We start from the raw sequence: 20,504 nt of genomic DNA on the forward strand, positions 1-20,504 counted from the left end.
TCAGGGATTTGTTGACAAAGCTGTCACGTGAAACACTTCATCTCATGTGACACAGCAAAGATTCATGGGAAATGTAGTGAATAATGAAAAACAGCTCAAGTGAGATGTTTGAAGTAGGAAATCCGGTTGTTAAGTTCTGATGTAACACATCACGTGATAAATCTGTTTCCAGGTCCAAAGACCTGCAAGTTTACAATTAAAGTTACATCTGTATGATCCTTTTAAGGATCTACAGTTTAAGTTTAGTTTGTGTTTACAGTGTGTGCAAACCTCCATCCCTCTCTTCTCCGCCTCCGTTAACTGCATTCGTCTGGTTCTAAGGTAAGAACACTAATAAAACTTGATATATTTTATGATGCACAGGTAAAATATATATGTCCGTTTGTTAATTTAAAAAAAAACTTATTTATTACTATAAACAGGAGGTTAAAGTACAAACTTCACTTTTCCCCCAAACGACATGAACAGGAAGCGATCGCAGCTCACAGCAACTCCCACAGAAAATAACAGAGAAACAACCTGAGCTTCTGGCATTTTTACATAAAATAAATGCAATAACGTGTAAAAACCCAGTTAATATATCCAGGAGAGTTTGAGGCACAATATACAAAGAGTTTTATGTTGTGATGTTAATGCTGTTGTCCGTGTGCAGCCTGATCAGAGTGTCTCAGTGCAGTTCTCAATGTTAATGACAGCACGACTTTTTTGTTTGAAGCCAGAAGTTGAAAATCACATGATGCGTTACGTCAAACTTAACAACCGGATATACATTTGTGTGCTGTTGTAATTTTGTAAACTTCCTCACAAGTAAAGCTCAAATATGTGTGTCTACAACATCTTGGCCATTATTTTCCACATAGTGATTGTGGACAGTTTAATGTATTGTTTCAAACATTGGTAGAAGTGAAAGAGGTAATTTCATCAAGCAAGTAAAGTACCCTCCGTGACTGTTAAAAACTGAGTTCAGTGCTTATTTGAAATATGTTGTTGAGTGTTATGAGGCTGTCACATTCCCGTGATTAGCAGGGCATGCATACGGAGACATGACGGGGTGGCCACCGTTGCATGAATGGAAATGTATTTGGACAGTACGACTACGGTCAAACCTGTGGCTGCCAACACAGCACCCCCCCCCCCCCCCCCCCCCCCCACCCTTTGTCTACAGCTCGATGGTTAATACCAACATACTGGGCAAGCTGGTACATTTGTCCTCTGCATTTAACTCAGGGCTCCCAGCATTTTATGGGAACAAAGTTCCCTGACTTTGTGGAAGTTCCCTGAGTTTGTGGAAGTTGGAGGAGCTGGCGTTCTCCACTCCTCACTTCTGACTTACTAAGTATAACAATTAACACTGCACGTCCTCCAGTTTTTCCTCTGCACTCTGGGAGTATCTGGATTTATTCCTACAAGAGGATTACTGTGAGTTGCTGACTGTTTGCTGGGTGTTCACACACCCACCCTTAACCTGTTTTTGTTCCTGCCAGCAGTACGGGGTCTGACAGCCAAGCGGTGGCCAGCTGGGGGAATCAGGACTTGGCGGCTCTGGTGTGTTGCAGGTCTCCATTGGCGGTGGAACTTCGTGGGTTCTGGCTCTCCTCTGGATAGGCGTCTCCTACCCTCGGGCCTGCCCACTCGTCACCTTTTTGATTACTGATTGACTGAAGCATATTTGGTTTTGTTTGCACATTTGCATAATAGTCATTTATTGACTTCCTATTGGCCGTTCATGTACGCCCCCTTGCGTGGGTCCGTGTACTTCACTTTCCCAACATCCATCACCACCGCATTTTGAAAAACTATAAAACCACAGGCCATGCATTATTTATGTTTTGTGTCTTTTAGTGATGTTTTTTTTTTATTTTTATACTTTAATTTGGATTAAGGCAATAAGTGCCTCCCTGAATTACCACAGATAACTGTTTCTGTTGCCACATCTTCTGTAATAAAACTGCAAAATTTTACCACCCACACAGGAGAGTGACAGTGTTAACTTTTTCATGAAGTGATATGTCACAGCAAAGTAGATGTGATAAATATTTAATTTGTATCTCACTCACGGCTTGTCCGGACAACCAGCTTTTCCTATAGGACAAGTAAACTGCCAGGGTTACTTGTCCATGGACAAGTACACTAAAAGCTTCATGTCAATGCCTGATAAACATATATCTATTTATGTCATTTTTAAAAAACAGCCATTCTTTCCTCACCTTTTTATTTTTGCATTAATAATTGGAACATTTTGTCAACAGTATTAAGTTGGAAACTGTTGTGTAGCAACATGTGGCCACACAAAGCCAAGAGAACCGGTTCATCATACCTCAGACATTAGTCACATACATGTACTTTCAGTCTCAGGAAGTTCTCAGACTCTCTGCAGAGAAGCAGAGAGCTCACTGACAACATCGTTCTGCCTCAGGGCATTCGACTTTGCAGCTGTGACGTGGGTCTTTTGTTCAGCCTGTTGATCCTTAATGATTCATAATGCCTCCGTCCAACTGAATAATAAGCCATGAATAACGATCCACACATGGGTGTCAGCAACTATTTGAAGAATGAGAAGTGTGTGTGTGTGTGTGTGTGTATATATATAATATATATATATATTTATAATATATATATATTATAATATATATATATAATATATAAAGTTTCCAATACAAACATGGGGAGAAATGCAAACTCCACACAGAAAGGCCACAGGTGGGAATCGAAGCAATGACCTTCTTGCTCTGAGGCAACATGTGCTAATCAAAGCTACTGTGCTTATTAGTCTATAAGATACAGACAGATATCAGGGGTGGAAATCATGGGAGCAGCCAAAGGGACTTAATAAATTTGTAAATTTTACAAAAAAAAAAAAAAAAAAAAGGTGTAATATCAGCATGGCCATGCCAATTCAACATGAAAAGACAGTCAAAATTACAGATTAATATTTTTTAATTACAAGTTCAAACTGTAAAATTTACATAAATATGTATGTGCAAACCATTTACATATTCATTGTAATTTTGACCGAATTCCCCTGGAAACCACAGCTGCCAGAATTTTCTGTAAAAACAAGTGGATTTTTTTTTTTTCAGTGTAAAAGCTGAATTTTATTTCTTGTAAACCAAAACAACCATCACTCACATCACGTTTGTCTGCTTATCTTTTATTTAAGACAGAAAAAGTCACAGACAAGTACAAGAGTGTACAGTTTATAACTTTCATATTTTAATCTCGAATGAACGAACGAACTGATAAGTCCGGCGGCTAAGGGACAAATTTTAGGGGAATCATGCACTTTTTTACAAAAGCGCCAAAACTTTATCAGAGGTACTTTATAGTGTCCTGAAGCATATAAGATCGGGAGACACTGAATCCATAAACGTCTACACTCTAAAAACTTGGGTTTAAGAGAATAACCATTTTCAGCCTTCTACAGCATATAATTCATGACAAACTCTGATCCAAATGTCTTTTTAAGTTCATAATATAACTTGAAGGTTATGAAAAATGTATTAAGGCTAAGTAGGGATGCTTTGCATGTACTTCAGTGTGCTTACACTCTTAGAAAAAGCGTTAATCTAGAGAAAATGACTAAATAGGGGAGGTGATGGTCTAGTGGTTAAGGTGTTGGGCTTGAGTCCAGAAGATCATTTTTATTTGTATCAAAATGCAAACAGCAGAGATCAGAGTCAGCGCCTTCTGTGGCTACAGAGCTGTGAAGGGCAGCAGCTGAAAACAGTAATGTTTTAGTGGTATAAAACCCCTATAGCTTCAGGGATCACGTCATTTACCCGGCACTAAAATGGTCCTAGCTAGAACCCTGGCTATCACCCACCTTTTCCCATGATGGAACTGCTAAGTTCTAGTATCTTGTTCTGTTCATTGAAAGTACAACAAGATGTCAGCACCCAAAACTGATGTGAGACAGCAACATGAGGGGAATGCACATCACTCTACCTGGATTTTCCTGGCTTGGACGAGGTCACCTTCCTCAAAAGCTGAAATGAGCTGGCTGGCCTGGCGTCCCAGATAATTATATGTACTGAAGGCACAAGACAAACAAGCTATTTGTAGTTGTTCCCAAGAAGAATGAAAGGATCATAGTTGCCATGTCCTGAAGGACCAGTTACTCCTGCTGAATTAATACTGTGGAGGATTCAAATTTTAAACTTGAATAATGTAAAATAATCACGTTCGTGCTGTTTTCAGAGGATGGATATCTGAATATTTCTTGGCTTTCATTGACAATCATTAAGAAATACAAACAGTATGGTTGTGTACAGCAAACCTGTGTGGTGGTGGCAGTTTAAAAATAACTGACTGCTGTCAGAAAAATAATAACCGCCCTGACCTGCGGCAGAGGAAGACAGACATCTTGCTTCAATTTGAAGACTTTATTACTGCAGGAGTGCCCCCACTGAGGCACATTAGCAAAACCTCAGAATATATACACAGACTCTAACACATGGGGGGAGTATTTTAGCAAAGATTTCACAGTCATAACTACGAATGGGTATTGATAAGACTTTATAGATATCAATACCATTATCGATTCTGCTTATCGATCCGATTCCTTATCGATTCCCTTATTGATACCTCATGAATTTTGTACTAAAAGTAGGCTTTACAGGTTTTCTATGTATTTCATTGAGTCTTAAAGTAAATAAATATGAAATTAGTCACTGTATCCTTGATCTCTGGACATAAATAAAAATAACAAAACAGTGTTTCACTTTGAAGTTATTAATTCCGACTGGACTCTATCGTTCTAACTTGACTCGTCAGAGAGCCGCGCAACGTTTGGAGTTTGGAGGACGATTCTCATTTCTTTCTCGCAACAAGAAGGCAGACAAGACGGGAGTCAAAGGTTACTAACTTTAATCTGCACAAAAGTGACTCACGATTTCCACATATTCAGGGATGAAAGTGGTGAAAACCAAAAAAAGCTGAAACCCAAATTTACCCCCCAACACCACCTGCATGACAATGTTTGAATTCTAGAAGCTCTGAAATGCAATCTGGGACTATTCCAGACAATCAGTTTTCTAGTTTGGCAGATAGTTCTGGAGGAAATCACACATTGAAAATATGGTTTGACCGAAAGAAACTGTCATTAAACTTAAATAAGACAGGGATGAAGTGGAGGTGTGAGAGACACTATGTGTTCACAGGAAACACTTATTTATGTATGTATGTATTTATTTATTTATGTATGTTCATTGTTGGTTTTCTATTTTGTTTGTCTCACTAAAATTGTATATAATCATTAGTTATTACTATTATTGTTGTGCTTGCTATTATTATTAATATATAAACAAAATAAATTTAAAAAATATTACAATTTGTAATACATTTGACTCTTTTACAACAACAAATGGTTGACAGCTGCAACTGCTTAATGCTAACTTTGAAAATGCCATAGACATGCTAACATGTTAGCATCAGCCCCGTTTTTAAGTTATAAAATACATCTATCAACTGTTTCAGACGACCATAACAGGTCGGTTAACATAAAAAGGTAAATAATACTTAGACATATGCTCTTTGGGGTTTTAGTGGGGGAAAGGGAAAGAAAAAAAATTAATCAATGAAGCAATGATTGAAGCACTGCTTCGATCTGCGAATCACTGCTTCGATTGGTTCAAGGTTCAAAGCAAAGCCGCGCTACAGAAAAGTTGATTACAGACCGCTGCAAGGGTCTGTAATCAATGTAGAGAAATGATCATTTTCCTGACAAACACCCCCAAAAACAACGGCGGAATCATTAAGTAAAAAGGTTTACTGATGTCGGTGGATCAAACGATACCCGAAAAGAACCGGTTCTCGATACCCATCCCTAGTCATAACCCTCCCCAGGTCTCCAATACTGCTGCTGGACTTATCCAGTCCAAGTTGGCCAAGACAAACATATTTTTCTCAAATGGGGGAGAGTGGCCTTCTCCTACCTTACTGCCTGAGCAGAACTGTCTTTTGTCGTTTCACATGAAAACCCTCAGCATTAAAGTAAAGTTAGCACAATACATATTTGGTATACATGATACCAATTAAAAGAAAACATTCTCCCATCATGATAATAATGAAAAATAATAAAGCGCACAAACTTTTCCAACACTGCACAAGGAAGAGCCAAGTGAGGGAAGTCACCAATGACAGTGATGTTATAGGCTTCTCTAGCTGTGACTGCAGAGACAGTGGAAAGTGCAGCTTCTGTCTGTTTGACCAGCAGGGTGGGACTGAGATGAGAAGAAATTCCACACACAAAAAATGGATCTAATCTAGGCTTGTATTTCCCATGTGCCTTCTGGTAAATTGCAGCTGAAATGTCAACAGAGAAAAAAATGCACTCTTTACAGTTTCTCCAGTCACAGCATCAGAAGTCTATAATGGCTTCAGATTGGCCTGGGTGTCTTGGTGGCTTCCCTCACGAGTCTCCTCCTTGCACGGTCACTATGTTTGTAAGAACTGCCCCCTCCAGGCAGACTGACCACACTGTTTGGTTTTCCTAAGGATTGATGTAAATGAAGCCCAAAACATCTTCAGTGACTTGGAAATGTTCATGTTTCCATCTCCTGACTTGTCTAAAAGAAAGCTGGCTGTAAAAGTGATGACATAGTAAAAATATCCTTATGTTTAGTTTGTCCAATTACTTGTGGGCTCAGACAATCAAGAGGCTAGGTGAACAAATGGCTGGCATCCAGAAGCCACAAAAGTAGCAGTAGTAGTCACTGTCCAAATACTACCAGACCTGACTGCATTTGGACATCTCCTGCAGCACGGTGATGGTTTTAGAACACTGACCTGCCCACTGCCCCTCCTGCTCCCATTGCCAGCGCTGGTAGGAGATACTATACAAAAATGAAATAAACACATTTAGAATGATTTGAAGGACACATCAGGGTCTCTCTCATACACACACACACACACACACACACACACACACACACACACACACACACACCACACACACAACACCACACACACACACTTGTTTCTATACATATGCATTGTAGTACAAAAGAAAAGAGAAACCCCAACCTCGTCCAAGCCGAACAGGAACAACTGCTTCTGGTAATTACTGAGGCACAGACCAAAGTCCATCATGTCACTGCTGGCGAACTTCACACCACTGAAGGAGGGAATGAGCGTCTCAATACCTTCCATCACCTCTCTCAGCTGCACTGAAGAACAAACAACAGCCTCACATTCAGCAAAAGTCTGTAACACGTCCAAGCTACAGCGCGTCTCCAGTTATAACCGGCTGACCAGTGGTGCAGTTAAGTGAAAAGTCATGAGACCATCATTCAAGCTTCACATTAAACCCTCATTCAGGGATCCCAAAAATTCCATGATTTTTCCCTGACATCTCACTGATGGATAGAAAAATTCCAGGATCATAATTTTGACCTATTTCTTGCTTCAAACATCTTCAATAAGCAGCAACTGCAGGTCCTAAGACATAAACATATTTTATATTTATGTCATTTTAAAACAGCAATCCTTTCCTCAACTTTTTATGCATTTTTATTTTTGCATCAATAATTGGAACATTTTGTCAACAGTATTAAGTTGGAAACTGTTGTGTAGCAACATGTGGCCACAGAAGGCCAAGAGAACCGGTTCATCATACCTCAGACATTAGTCCACATACATGGACTTCAGCGTCAGGAAGTTCTCAGACTCAGAGAAGCAGAGAGCTCACTGACAACATCGTTCTGCTTCAGGACATTTGACTTTGCAGCTGTGTGACAGAACTTTTGTTCAGCCTGTAGATCTGCTCACCAGCAGCTTTCCTTAATGATTTGTAAAGGCACCTCCACACTTGCACGGTTTGATCCCCACACTGACACAATGTTGCGTACCAGTGAGTAAACTGTGAACTGTGCATAAAGAAAATTCTGAAACATTCAAAATTTCTGGCATGCATAAAGTTTTATTGCCACTTGTGTGAACATTTTGCAACCTATTCAAAAACATGCACAGCATCAGAACCTGAAATTAGATTACATGTTACATCTATAATAAACATGTTTACAGATACATTATTTAACTCATGAGAAGGAGTGAAAATGCAACTGTTTTACCAAATAAATAATTACCTTTGAGACAAGATTCCAAATGTTTCTACACACACGACGTGCATGAGACAACCTGCAGCTGTTACAGTAGATAATTTCCCTGTGATTCTGGAAGCGATGAGAGATGGTTTCATCAGCCAAGGTCTGAGAGTAAATATGTCATCAGCTACAAAATGATTATTTTATATAGTGTGGCATCGAGCAGGGAAAAGCGGGATGCACTGGCACAACGACCTGTGCAGCAGTGCAGGGATCAAACTAATGCAAGTGTCAAGGTGCCTTAAGTCTGTTCCAGTTTTTAATCATTCATCTCACTTTCTTCAGCCCTCTTCCTCAGTTTCTTTTGATTCTCTCGTTCTTCCTTCTGTGCACGTGGGATGTGTACTGCACACTGTAAGAAATTTGTTAAAATGTTTCTCCAGCGTGACCGTGCTGTGATTCTACAGTGTGCCTCCTGTAACATACAACAGTTTTTGTAAAAACATTACAACACTGTCCCACTGTTAAAAGACAAACTAATTTAAAAAAGTAAGAAAGTAAAACCACTTAATGACATTTTATTGGGTTTTGCTCAGGGTCACCAAAGGCGTTTCAGTCGACATGTTGGTTTGGCTTTTTCCTAACAATGAACACAGTGAAAAGGGCGTGGCCAGCCTTGAACCAGAGACGGTTTGTTTGGGAGCACACCTGCCTCCCAAACAAACCACACTCTAAGAATGAAACACAGGGGTTTTAATGTAATTAATACTATTATTTTCAATATACTTGCAATTGTTAATTTTATGGATTTAAGTAATAATGTTTCATTTGATTTAATTAATTTCAACTACAATATTGTTTTGCACTTAATTGACGATGTTATGTGAAAAAGTTACCTTAACTTAATCAATTAAATTCAACATTTTATTTCTTAGAGTGCAGGTTATGAGAGCAACCATTTTGCATCTTTTCCATGTGTACCTGCTGCAATCACAATGATTCCACATGTTTGGCGTTTCGGTAGCTCCTGATTGGCTCGCATGTGAGTTAGATAATGAGCAGTGGGAGGAGCAAGCAGAGTCACTGCACGGTGGGCGATCCCTTCCGTAGTAGACGTACAGTATGCGTCACCTTCAGTGGCTGTTTGATTATTTGATACCTGCAGTTTTGTGCTCCACACACTGTAAATGCACTTTACTGATGCAAGGAGAAGCATAAGTCATCAAACCGTAGGAACTGGAACGCACAGGTAATACCGGTGGCAGCAGGACTGTGATAGTAATAGAAGGGCAAACCCTGGGCAAAGCGCGCCACCCTCCTGTAGGAACTTCCTCAATGCATCTGAGGTAGGACAGAAGGAAAGATAAGTAGATTATTGATTTGAAGAAAATATGAATTAGTTCACTTTTGAAGTGTTTTTAGGAAGAGGATACAACTGTTGAAATCTAAAATTGCCCCTCATGTGACATCATGTCAGAGACCTGCAGTCTTGAGTTTGTAGAAGGAAGGGGTAATGACCGCAACCCCGTCAGCCTTGATGCATGCTGCATGCTCAGCCTGGAAGACACAAGGTGTGCAGGAACTTTAATCATTTCAGCTGATGAGCACTTTTTAATGACTTAATTCATAGGATCAGTTCCAACAGCAACCAAGATACTAAACTGACCCATTTGCAAAAAGAATAATGTAGTGCATGGCATTGATTCGCTGTAATTAAATAAATACAGTAATGCTTTCTCAACAAAACCTGAGGTTTTGAACTGAGGACAGAGACTGTCGTGTTTTCACTCCTAACCAGGAAATTCCTGGTTCCATCTGGAGATAAGTGTTGGAGACAGCCCCCGTAGGCCTCCACTCTGGCCACACATCACAATTTGCTTGTTTATCAGTTAAATTTCTGTCACTGTGAATTACATGACAATATAATTGCTTCACTTCAGAATCTGAAATTTCCCAGGCCAGGAGAATCCACCTTTGATGGCCTCACGCCAAGGCCAGAAGCTCTCCAGACTGCAAGAGGATCTCTTCCATGATAAGATGTGGCCATAAGCTTTGAGCCTTGACAACCAGCTGTTATCTCTAGGTATAAGTGAGGAAAGCTTTGTTTAAATAGGAATGCAAGAGACCAGTATTTATGTTATGCATATATAAAATTCTAATGTTTGTGTTGATAATTCAAACAAAATGCTTTGCATATAATCACCTCATTTAAATGACATGTGTTCCTTGTAACTGCTGTTGTGTTTAAATGTGGTGTTTTTTTCTGACTTATCCATGTTGTGATAATGGAATATTCTTTTAACCAAGTGGTATGTGTAGGATGTGTTTAAGCCTTTAATAACATTATATTCATCCCAAAAAGGTCTTGGAACAAGAATTTGCTCAGTTGTCTGCCTCTGTAACACATGACGTTTTCTGTGAAGTTACCCATCCACGTAGGTGGGGTTTAATTCAATTTATTTTATTTCAATTATTTCCTTTATATAGCGCCAAATCACAACAGAGTTGCCTCAAGGCGCTTCACACAGGTAAGGTCTAACCTTACCAACCCCCAGAGCAACAGTGGTAAGGAAAAACTCCCTCTGAAGAAGAAACCTCAAGCAGCCCAGACTCAAAGGGGTGACCCTCTGCTTGGGCCATGATACAGACATAAATTACAGAAATAATTCACAGAACAATTCACGGGACGAATATACAAGAATTGCTGTTGGTGCACAGGACAGGAGGGTCGCCAACACAAACACAACTCCCATCTCTGGATGGAGCTGCACCTTAAACAGAGAAAAAACAGAATCAGGCATCAGAAAGACAAAAAATACAGTATATTGTGTCAGCATTAATCAACAGAAAAACAGAAGAAATACTAAGGTGATCGCCGCCACTAGCCCTAAGCTTCACTAAAAGACCCAGAATTTAGGTGAAGTTGAGGCCGCGGCCCGCTCCAATTACTAATAACATGAATTAAAAGAGTAAAAAGCGTAAAAACAAAACTGCACCAGTATGCTAGCCACATGAAAGGGAAAATAAGTGCGTCTTAAAGTCTGGACTTGAAAGTCTCCACAGAATCTGATTGTTTTATTGACACAGGGAATCATTCCACAGAACAGGGGCATGATAAGAGAAAGCTCTGTTACCCGCAGACTTCTTATTCACCTTAGGGACACAAAGTAGTCCTGCACCCTGAGAACGTAAAGCCCGGGCCGGTACTAAGGTTTAATTAGGTCAGCTAGGTAGGGAGGTGCCAGTCCATGAATAATTTTATAGGTTAGTAGCAGAACCTTAAAATCTGATCTCACTGGGACAGGAAGCCAGTGAAGAGACGCCAAAATGGGTGTAATGTGGTCAAACGTTCTGCTTCGTGTCAAAAGTCTGGCTGCAGCATTCTGAACCAATTGGAGACCCCTAATGCTAGACTGCGGTAAAACCAGAAAATAGAACATTGCAGTAGTCCAATCAAGAAGAGATGAACGCATGGATCAGGGTCTCAGCATCAGCCATAGACAGGATGGGACGAATCTTCGCTATATTTCGCAGGTGGAAGAAAGCAGTCCTAGTAATATTTCTAATATGGAGACCAAGGACAACGAAGAATCAAAAATTACCCCAAGGTAACACTTTGTCAGTGTGATGTATGACACACGAGCCTAGGCTGAGTGTTAACTGGTCAAATTGATGGCGATGTCTCACTGGACCAAGAACCATCATTTCAGTCTTTTCAGAGTTTAAAAGTAGGAAGTTTCTAGACATCCAACTTCTCACTGATGCAAGGCAATCTTCTAAGGATTTATGTGAACGAGATTACCAGCAGTTATCTGCATATATAACTGAGTATCATCTGCATAGCAGTGAAAGGTAATCCCAAAATGCCGCAATATGTGCCCAAGGGTGCTATATAAAGGGAGAAAAGCAGGGGGCCTAAGACAGACCCCCTGAGGAACCCCAAATTTCATGTCACTAAGGTTAGAGGTAGTGTTACTGTACAAAACACAGTGAGAACGACTGGTCAAGTATGACGTCAGCCATGCAAGGGCACTCCCAGTAATCCCAAAATGATTTTCCAGCCTATCAAGTAGAATATGATGATCCACTGTATCAAATGCAGCACTGAGATCTAACAAGCAACAGAACCGTAGTGGTGTCCGAATCCATTGTAAGCAGAAGATCATTCACTACTTTATTGAGAGCCGTTTCTATGGAATGATATTTTCTAAAAGCAGACTGCAGCGGCTCAAAGAGATTATTCTCAGTAAGATAGTGTACAAGCTGCCGTGACACCACTTTTTCCAGAATTTTAGAGCAAATGATAGATTTGATATCGGCCGATATAGTTTTTTCAGTACACTAGGGTCAAGATTAGGTTCTTAAGTAATGGGTTTAATCACTGCATATTTGAAACGTTTAGGAACAGATCCAGAAGTTAAAGAAAGATTAATAATTTCCAGCACAGTCGGCCCAAGAGTGGACCACAGGTCCTTAAACAGTTTTGTTGGTATAGGATCAAATGAACGGTTGTGCTTTTGTTGACGTTACGAGTTTCGTCAGCATGTCTAGAGAGATACCATCAAATTATGTAAATCTAGGTAATACCTCATAGTGGCGCCCACCTCAATAGCAGGGTGTAGTGGCTGGGTTAAGGGATATGTTCAACCTAATGTTATCTATTTCTTCTCAAAGTAATCCAGGAAATCTTGTGCTGTAAAAGTAGAGCGAACTACAGGTGGTTGTCCATGAATAAGTGTTGCCACCGTGTCGAACAAGAACTCTGAGTTATGCTTGTTTTTGTTGATCAAATCAGAGTAATAGGTCCACTTTGTAGCCAATAGTGCATGCTTATAGTCTAAGATAGCATCACGCCATGCAAGGTGGAATACTAATTTTGAACGACGCCATTTCCGTTCTAGAACTCGTGCTTTATGCTTGAGGTCACGCAGATAATCATTGAACCAAGGTGACTGCGATTTGGGGGAGAAGCGTTTCAACACAGGTGGTGGCAATCATGTCGAGTGTTAGTTTTGAGCACTGAGTTTAAACTATCCACAAGTCTGTCTACTGACTGGGTATTTGTCAAAAGTGAGGCTAAGACATCAGGCAGTCTAGCTTCAAGTTCAGTCTTAGTTGAGGAGTTGATGCATCGCCGTAATGATATATAAGGTTGTTGTTCCACTAAACACGGCAGTGAAACTGTAAACTTAATAAGTGAGTGATCAGAGACCACTGACCTAAGAGGCATGATGTCAATATTCATGACAGCAATACCACGTGTGAGAACCAGATCCAGGGTATTTCCACTAATGTGCGTCAAATCCCGAATGCATTGCCGAAATCCTAATGCCTCCACAATTTCCATAAATGATTTGCAGAGGAGATCAGAAGGCTTATGAACGTTAAAGTCACCAATGATCAGAATGTTATCTGCTCTCGTTGACAAGTTAGAAATGAACGCACCAAATTCATCTAAGGAATTCAGAATGATGGCCAGGAGGCCTATACAGTGACAAAGTAATACGGCGGATTTTTATTCTTAGACCTTGGCAATGCGTAATATCCTGAGTGGAGCGGAGAATCAGATGCTCAAACGAGTTATATTTGTGACCCCCACCGCTAATAGCTAAACCTAGATTTATAAATAAGAGCTACACCTCCGCCTTGCTTCGCATCACGAGGGACATGACTAAATGTATATGCTGGTGGGCAGGCCTCATTTAAGGGGAGGACAGCTGTAGGTTTAAGCCAGGTTTCACATAACCCAATCATATCTAAGGGAATGATCAATAATTAAATCATTAATCAACAATGATTTGAGGACAGTGATCTTGTGTTAATGAGACCCAGTCTAAGGACCTCAGTGGGGGTTGACAGTTGAGCTGTTTGGGTTTAGGCGTGGTTCCAGAGTGGCATATATAAGATGCCTAGAAGTAGGTTTAGGTTTGAGACATTCCACGTGCGTTGTAGGTAGCATACACAAAATCTTTGCTATTGCTGGAACAACCATTGGGCCATCCTCAATTTCAACATGATCCAATATAGTAATGGGTATTAAGTTTGTAAAGCATATCCCTCTATGATTTTTATGGACACGTCTACGGAGCAGGCCACAGTCTCAACTTGTTGAAATTCCCTCCCTGGCAGATAAACCGCACTATCACCATAGTGGATTTTCTGCACTAATTTCCCCGCTAAGCTAATGGATTTCCACACCCACATTTGTCCTAAGCCTTGCAGGGTCTCTAATCACGGTTAGATTAATGGTTTAATGACGTAAGCCCCCTTTAAAACTTTCAGAATGGACCTCTTCAGCCCTTCTTCAGCCTCTTCTGCTGGCCTTTCTGCCTCTCTCTTCCTTTCTTCAAACACTTAACTTTACTTTTGGGTCAACAAGGCCCCATGCTAACCTAGCTAAGCTACCACATGGCTTCATTCATTGTTTCATTCTTTGATACTTTTAACAAATTAATAGCCCACGTTGTTACTGTTCATCAAGTATTTCAAATTTTAAGAGAACTTCCGAGCTGAACTTTTCAAAAATTATAGCGAATTTACAGAAAAGCGACTTTCCTTTTCTGTACGTTACAACGCTGCTCTTAAAGTTTTGACTTTTTCTAAATTCACAAAGACTTTATCTGGCTCCAACAAACTTTTTGAAAGCTACCAGAACCCATTTTCACAATGCCTTCCACCTCTGGGGTCAAGCAAGCTGATGAGGGACCTGACAGCAAGCAGCCATCCTACTGTTAAACCAGCCACCACTGATTCCATCTGCTCAAAGTGATGTTCATCAGTGAAACCACCTGCTGGAGTTGGTGGTTGCAAAGAAAACCTGCCCCCTCTTGGATTTTTCTGGAATGTCTTTGGACACCGCTGCAGGGCATTTTTATTTATTTATTGTTACATTTCATGAGTGAAATCGTGGATGGAATGGGTTGAGAGCATATAAAAATTGCAGCGTCAATGTGCTGTTTGAAGTACAGTATATATTGTATCTTTGGTGGATACAATAATTTGTTTTAAAGAAACAAAAGGTTTATAAATTGATAATTGTGAGCTTGAGTACATTTTATTCTATTTAAAGAGACTAAATCTAACAGTTACCAAGTTACAAACATTGCTTTTCTATTGACCCATAGGTGGAAGAAGGAAAAGAAAAAAAAAAAAATAAATACTAAAATACTATTAAAAAATAAAAAAAAAATCTAGTGTTGAAAATGAGAATTTAGATTTTTTAAGAGGTGCACCACTACCGACGACATATTTCATTTAATCATGTTTTAAGTTCACTTTTACTTTGAATTAGCAATTTTTCAGTGGAGCCCTTAGAGACATAATGTTGATTTGATGTGTTTTTTTGTGGGTTTCATCACTATCTCCACTGTTCCCCATGTACAGATATTAACTATAACACTGGTTAACAGGAGTTTTCTTGCATGGAGTTCTTCGACACATTTTGGGGAATTTGGGGGCGCTGATCTGAATCTGGTGTTCGTTGTTGCTATTCACATTACGTTTTTGAGATATGAAAACATATTTCTCGTATCAAGCATGGAAGTAAAAGCTGTCGTCTCTCACACCTCTTCAGCACCATAAACCACATTACGGCTCTTGTTTACGTTCCGGTAACCTGGTTTATAAATTATGCTTTTGAAGCTACTTTTGTCCGATTAGTGGCATTAAACCCGTGAGTGAACTTTATTTCATCCATCAATACACAGTGGTGGGCACAGTTCCGCTAATCTGCTAACCGCTAATTATCAAAACTATTGTTTTCATGATCGGATTAGCTTTTCAGATAACTTTGAAAACCATCACCGGACCAATTATCTTCCAATAAGTTTTGGTCTGATAATTTTTAGACCGCTAACATATTTTTGGAGGCAGTGGTGAACAAAGCTTAACAGTTACAACATTTATTAAGTCTAAAATCAGTTGAGCACCTACAAGTTAAATGTTTTGTAGGAGATGGTGCAGTTTTATCCTCTGTAGACAGAGAAGAACTGGTCACAGAAAAGAAAAAAGTTCTTTTCTTTTGACCCCATACTGATACACTGGCAATATCACCCAAGTCATCCAGAAGCATACAGTTTTAACTTGTAGTTAAAATTTTAACCAAACTAACTTCGGACAAGTTATGTAAATTACATCACGTGTGAAGTTTTATAAAGTGAAAATATCAGATATATGTTTAGTTTTAAAGTAATGCACTAATTTTAGAGGTTTTAATTTGGACATGCTGTCTCCAGGTGCATTATGGGTAATCTCAGTACACTCACGACAGAGAAACGCATTTGAGACACTCTGATCAGCCTCCACGCGGACAACAGCACAAAACTCTTTGTATATTGTGCCTAAAACTCTCATGAATATATTCTCTGGGTTTTATAGACACTGTTATTGTTTGTTTTATGTAAAAATGCCAGAAGAAGCTCAGGTTGCTTCTCCATTATTTTCATTTGGAATCATTGCAATCGATTCCTGTTTGCTCTTTAACATTTTTCTTACAGTGAGGAAAATAAGTATTTGAACACCCTGCGATTTTGCAAGTTCTCCTACATAGAAATCATGGAAGGGTCTGCAATTTTCATCTTAGGTGATGTCCACTGTGAGAGACATTATCTAAAAAAAAAAAAAAATTCCGGAAATCACAATGTATGATTTTTTTTTATAATTTATTTGTATGTTACTGCTGCAAATACGTATTTGAACACCTGTGAAAAATCAATGTTAATATTTGGCTCAGTAGCCTTTGTTTGCAATTACAGAGGTCAAATGTTTCCTGTAGTTTTCACCAGGTTTTCACACACTGCAGCAGGGATTTTGGTCCATTCCTCCATACAGATCTTCTCTAGATCTTTCAGGTTTGGAGTTTCAGCTCCCTCCAAAGATTTTCTATTGAGTTCAGGTCTGGAGACTGGACAGGCCCCTCCAGGACCTTGAAATGCTTCTTACGGAGACCCCCCCCCCTTAGTTGCCCTGGCTGTGTGTTTGGGGGCATTGTCATGCTGGAAGACCCAGCCATGACCCATCTTCAATGCTCTTACTGAGGGAAGGAGGTTGTTTGCCAAAATCTCGCAATACATGACCCCATCCATCCCCCTTCAATACGGTGCAGTCGTCCTGTCCCCTTTGCAGACGAGCACCCCCAGAGTATGATGTTTCCACCCCCATGCTTCACAGTTGGGATGGTTTTCTTGGGGTTGTTCTCATCCTCTAAACATGGTAGGTGGAGTTAATTCCAAAAAGCTCTATTCTGGTCTCATCTGACCACATGACCTTCTCCCATGCCTCCTCTGGATCATCCCGATGGTCACTGGTGAACTTCAAACGGGCCTGGACATGTGCTGGCCTGAGCAGGGGGACCTTGCTGCCTTGCAGGATTTTAAACCATGACAGCATCATGTGTTACTAATGTAATCTTTGTGACTGTGGTCCCAGCTCTCTTCAGGTCACTGACCAGGTCCTCCTGTGTAGTTCTGAGCTTTATCAGAATCATCCTTACCCCACAAAGTGAGATCTTGCATGAAATCCAGACCAAGGGAGATTGACAGTCATCTTGTGTTTCTTCCACTTCTAATAAATAATCATAACAGTTGTTGTCTTCTATCAAGCTGCTTGCCTGTTGTCCTGTAGTCCATCCGAGCCTTGTGTAGGTCTACAGTTTTGTCCCTGGTGTCCTTAGACAGCTCTTTGGTCTTGGCTATGTTGGACAGGTTGGAGCGTGATTGATTGAGTGTGTGAACAGGTGTCTTTTATACAGGTAACAAGTTCAAACAGGTGCAATTAATACAGGTAAAGAGTGCAGAATAAGAGGGCTTCTTAAAGAAAAATTAACAGGTCTGTGAGAGACAGAATTCTTACTGATTGGTAGTGATCAAATACTTATCTGCAGCAGTAACATACAAATAAATTATTAAAAAAATCATACAATGTCAGTTTAGATCTTTGAGTTCATCTCATACAAAATGGGAGCAAAACCAAAAGTGTTGCGTTTATATTTTGTTGAGTGTATATAAGATGTCTGAAAATCATCCGTCCCTCACTCGTGAACAAGACCCCGAGATACTTAAACTCCTCCACTTGAGGCAAGGACACTCCACTAACCTGAAGAGGGCAAAGTACCTTTTTCCGGTCGAGAACCATGGCCTCGGATTTGGAGGTGCTGATTTTCATCCCGGACGCTTCACACACGGCTGCAAACCGCCCCAGTGCACGCTGAAGGTCCTGATTTGACAAAGCCAACAGAACCACATCGTCCGCAAACAGCAGAGACGAGATTCTGTGGTTCCCAAACCAGACCGCCTCTACAACCTGGTTGCGCCTAGAAATTCTGTCCATAAAGATAATGAACAGAACCGGTGACAAAGGGCAGCCCTGGCGGAGGCCAACGTGGACTGGAAACAGGTTGACTTACTACCGGCAATGCGAACCAAGCTCCTGCGGCAGTCGTACAGGGACCGGATAGCCCTTAGCAAAGGACCCCGGACCCCGTACTCCCGGAGCACCCCCACAGGGTGCCCCAAGGGACACGGTCGAACGCCTTCTCCAGATCCATGTGGACTGGTTAGGCGAACTCCCATGAACCCTCGAGCACCTGATGTAGCGTGTAGAGCTGGTCCAATGTGTCGCGACGAGGACGAAAACCACACTGCTCCTCCTGAATCCGAGGTTCGACTATTGGTCGAATTCTCCTCTCCAGTACTCTGGAATAGACCTTACTGGGGAGGCTGAGGAGTGTGATCCCCCTGTAGTTGGAACACACCCTCTGGTCCCCCTTCTTAAACAGAGGGTCCACCACCAGAGGCACTGTCCCCGACCGCCACGCGATGTTGCAGAGGCGTGTCAGCCAAGACAGTCTCACAACATCCAGAGACTTAAGGTACTCAGGATGGATTTCATCCACCCCAGGAGCTTTCAAACCACCTCGGTGACTTCGGCCTGTGTAATGGATGAGTCTGCCTCTGAGTCCCCAGTCTTTGCTTCCTCCTTGGAAGATGTGATGATGGGATTGAGGAGATCCTCGAAGTATTCCTTCCACCACCCGACAACATCCCCAGTCAGGGCCAACAGCTCCCCATCCGCACCGTAGACAGTGCTAGTGGAGAGCTGCTTCCGCCTCCTGAGGCGTCGGACGGTTTGCCAGAATTTCTTTGAGACTGACCGATAGTCCTCCTCCATGGCCTCCCCGAACTACTCCCAGACCCCAGTTTTTGCCTCTGCAACCACAAGGGCTGCGGCACGCTTGGCCTGCCGGTACCTGTCAGCTGCTTCCGGGTCCCACCTACCAACAAAGACAAATAGGACTCCTTCTTCAGCTTGACGGCATCCCTTACTTCCGGCGTCCACCACTGGGTTTGGGGATTGCCGCCGCGACAGGCACCAGAGACCTCGTGACCACAGCTACGAGCGGCCGCATCGACAATGGAGGTAGAGAACATGGTCCACTTGGACTCCATGTCTCCAACCTCCCCCGGGATCTGGGAAAAGCTCTCCCGGAGGTGGGAGTTGAAGGCCTCGCTGACAGAGGGTTCCGCCAGTCTTTCGCAGCAGACCCTCACGATACGTTTGGGCCTGCCAGGTCTGACCGGCTTCCTCCCCTCCCATCGGATCCAACTCACCACCAGGTGGTGATCGGGTCGACAGCTCAGCCCCTCTCTTCACTCGAGTGTGCGAGACACGTGGCCGAAGGTCAGATAATACGACTACAAAGTCGATCATACGACCTCCGGCTCAGGGTGTCCTGGTGCCACGTGCACTTATGGACACCCTTGTGCTCGAACATGGTGTTCGTGATGGACAAACTCTGACTAGCACAGAAGTTCAACACTGAACACCACTCGGGTTCAGATCGGGGAGGCCGTGCTTCCCGATCACCCACCTCCAGGTCTCACTGTCGCCGCCTACGTGGGCATTGAAATCCCCCAGGAGAGCAATGGAATCCCCAGTTGGAGCGCTATCTACTACCCCTCCCAGGGACTCCAAGAAGGTCGGGTACTCTGCACTGCCGCTCGGCCCGTAGGCCGAGACAACAGTGAGAGACCCGTTCCCAACCCGAAGGTGTAGGGACACGACCTTCTCGTTCACCGGAGTGAACTCCAACACACGGCGACTGTGCTGAGGAACAATAAGCAATGTGACCCCACCTCTCCGCCACTCCCCGTGGGCAACGCCAGAAAAGTGGAGCGTCCAGCCCCTCTCCAGGAGTTGGGTACCAGAGCCCAAGTTGTGCGTGGAGGTGAGCCCAACTATCTCTAGTCGGTATCTCTCAACCTCCCGCACAAGCTCAGGCTCCTTCCCCCTCTCTCGATCAGTAAAGCTCTCGATTTATCGATCGATCTAAATTCCGATCCTCACCTATGGTCATGAGATTTGGCTCATGACCGAAAGAACGAGATCTCGAGTACAAGAGGCTGAGATGAGTTTCCTCAGCAGGGTGGCTGGGTGCTCCCTTAGAGATAGGGTGAGGAGCTCGGT

General features: G+C 41.9%; 1 protein-coding gene across 3 annotated transcripts in view; it reads right to left on the reverse strand.

Annotated features, from left to right (window-relative positions):
- Positions 1-3,712: 3,712 nt before the first annotated feature.
- The window catches only part of LOC117519395 (N-acetylneuraminate lyase-like), a 65,418-nt gene continuing 48,626 nt past the window's right edge, over positions 3,713-20,504 (reverse strand). The window contains exons 6-11 of one of the 3 annotated variants that reach the window (XM_034180746.1): positions 9,524-9,599; positions 9,290-9,383; positions 7,024-7,166; positions 6,787-6,833; positions 3,946-4,030; positions 3,713-3,863 (exon numbers count right to left, since the gene is read on the reverse strand). In XM_034180746.1, the coding sequence (XP_034036637.1) occupies positions 7,136-7,166; positions 9,290-9,383; positions 9,524-9,599 (201 nt within the window). In that variant the 3' untranslated portion in view covers positions 3,713-3,863; positions 3,946-4,030; positions 6,787-6,833; positions 7,024-7,135. The remainder of the gene's footprint in view (positions 3,864-3,945; positions 4,031-6,786; positions 6,834-7,023; positions 7,167-9,289; positions 9,384-9,523; positions 9,600-20,504) is intronic. The other 2 variants (XM_034180747.1, XM_034180745.1) reach the window with 2 other exon arrangements.

The sequence above is a fragment of the Thalassophryne amazonica genome, chromosome 10 (assembly GCF_902500255.1).
Source record: "Thalassophryne amazonica chromosome 10, fThaAma1.1, whole genome shotgun sequence".
Lineage (NCBI taxonomy): Eukaryota > Metazoa > Chordata > Actinopteri > Batrachoidiformes > Batrachoididae > Thalassophryne > Thalassophryne amazonica.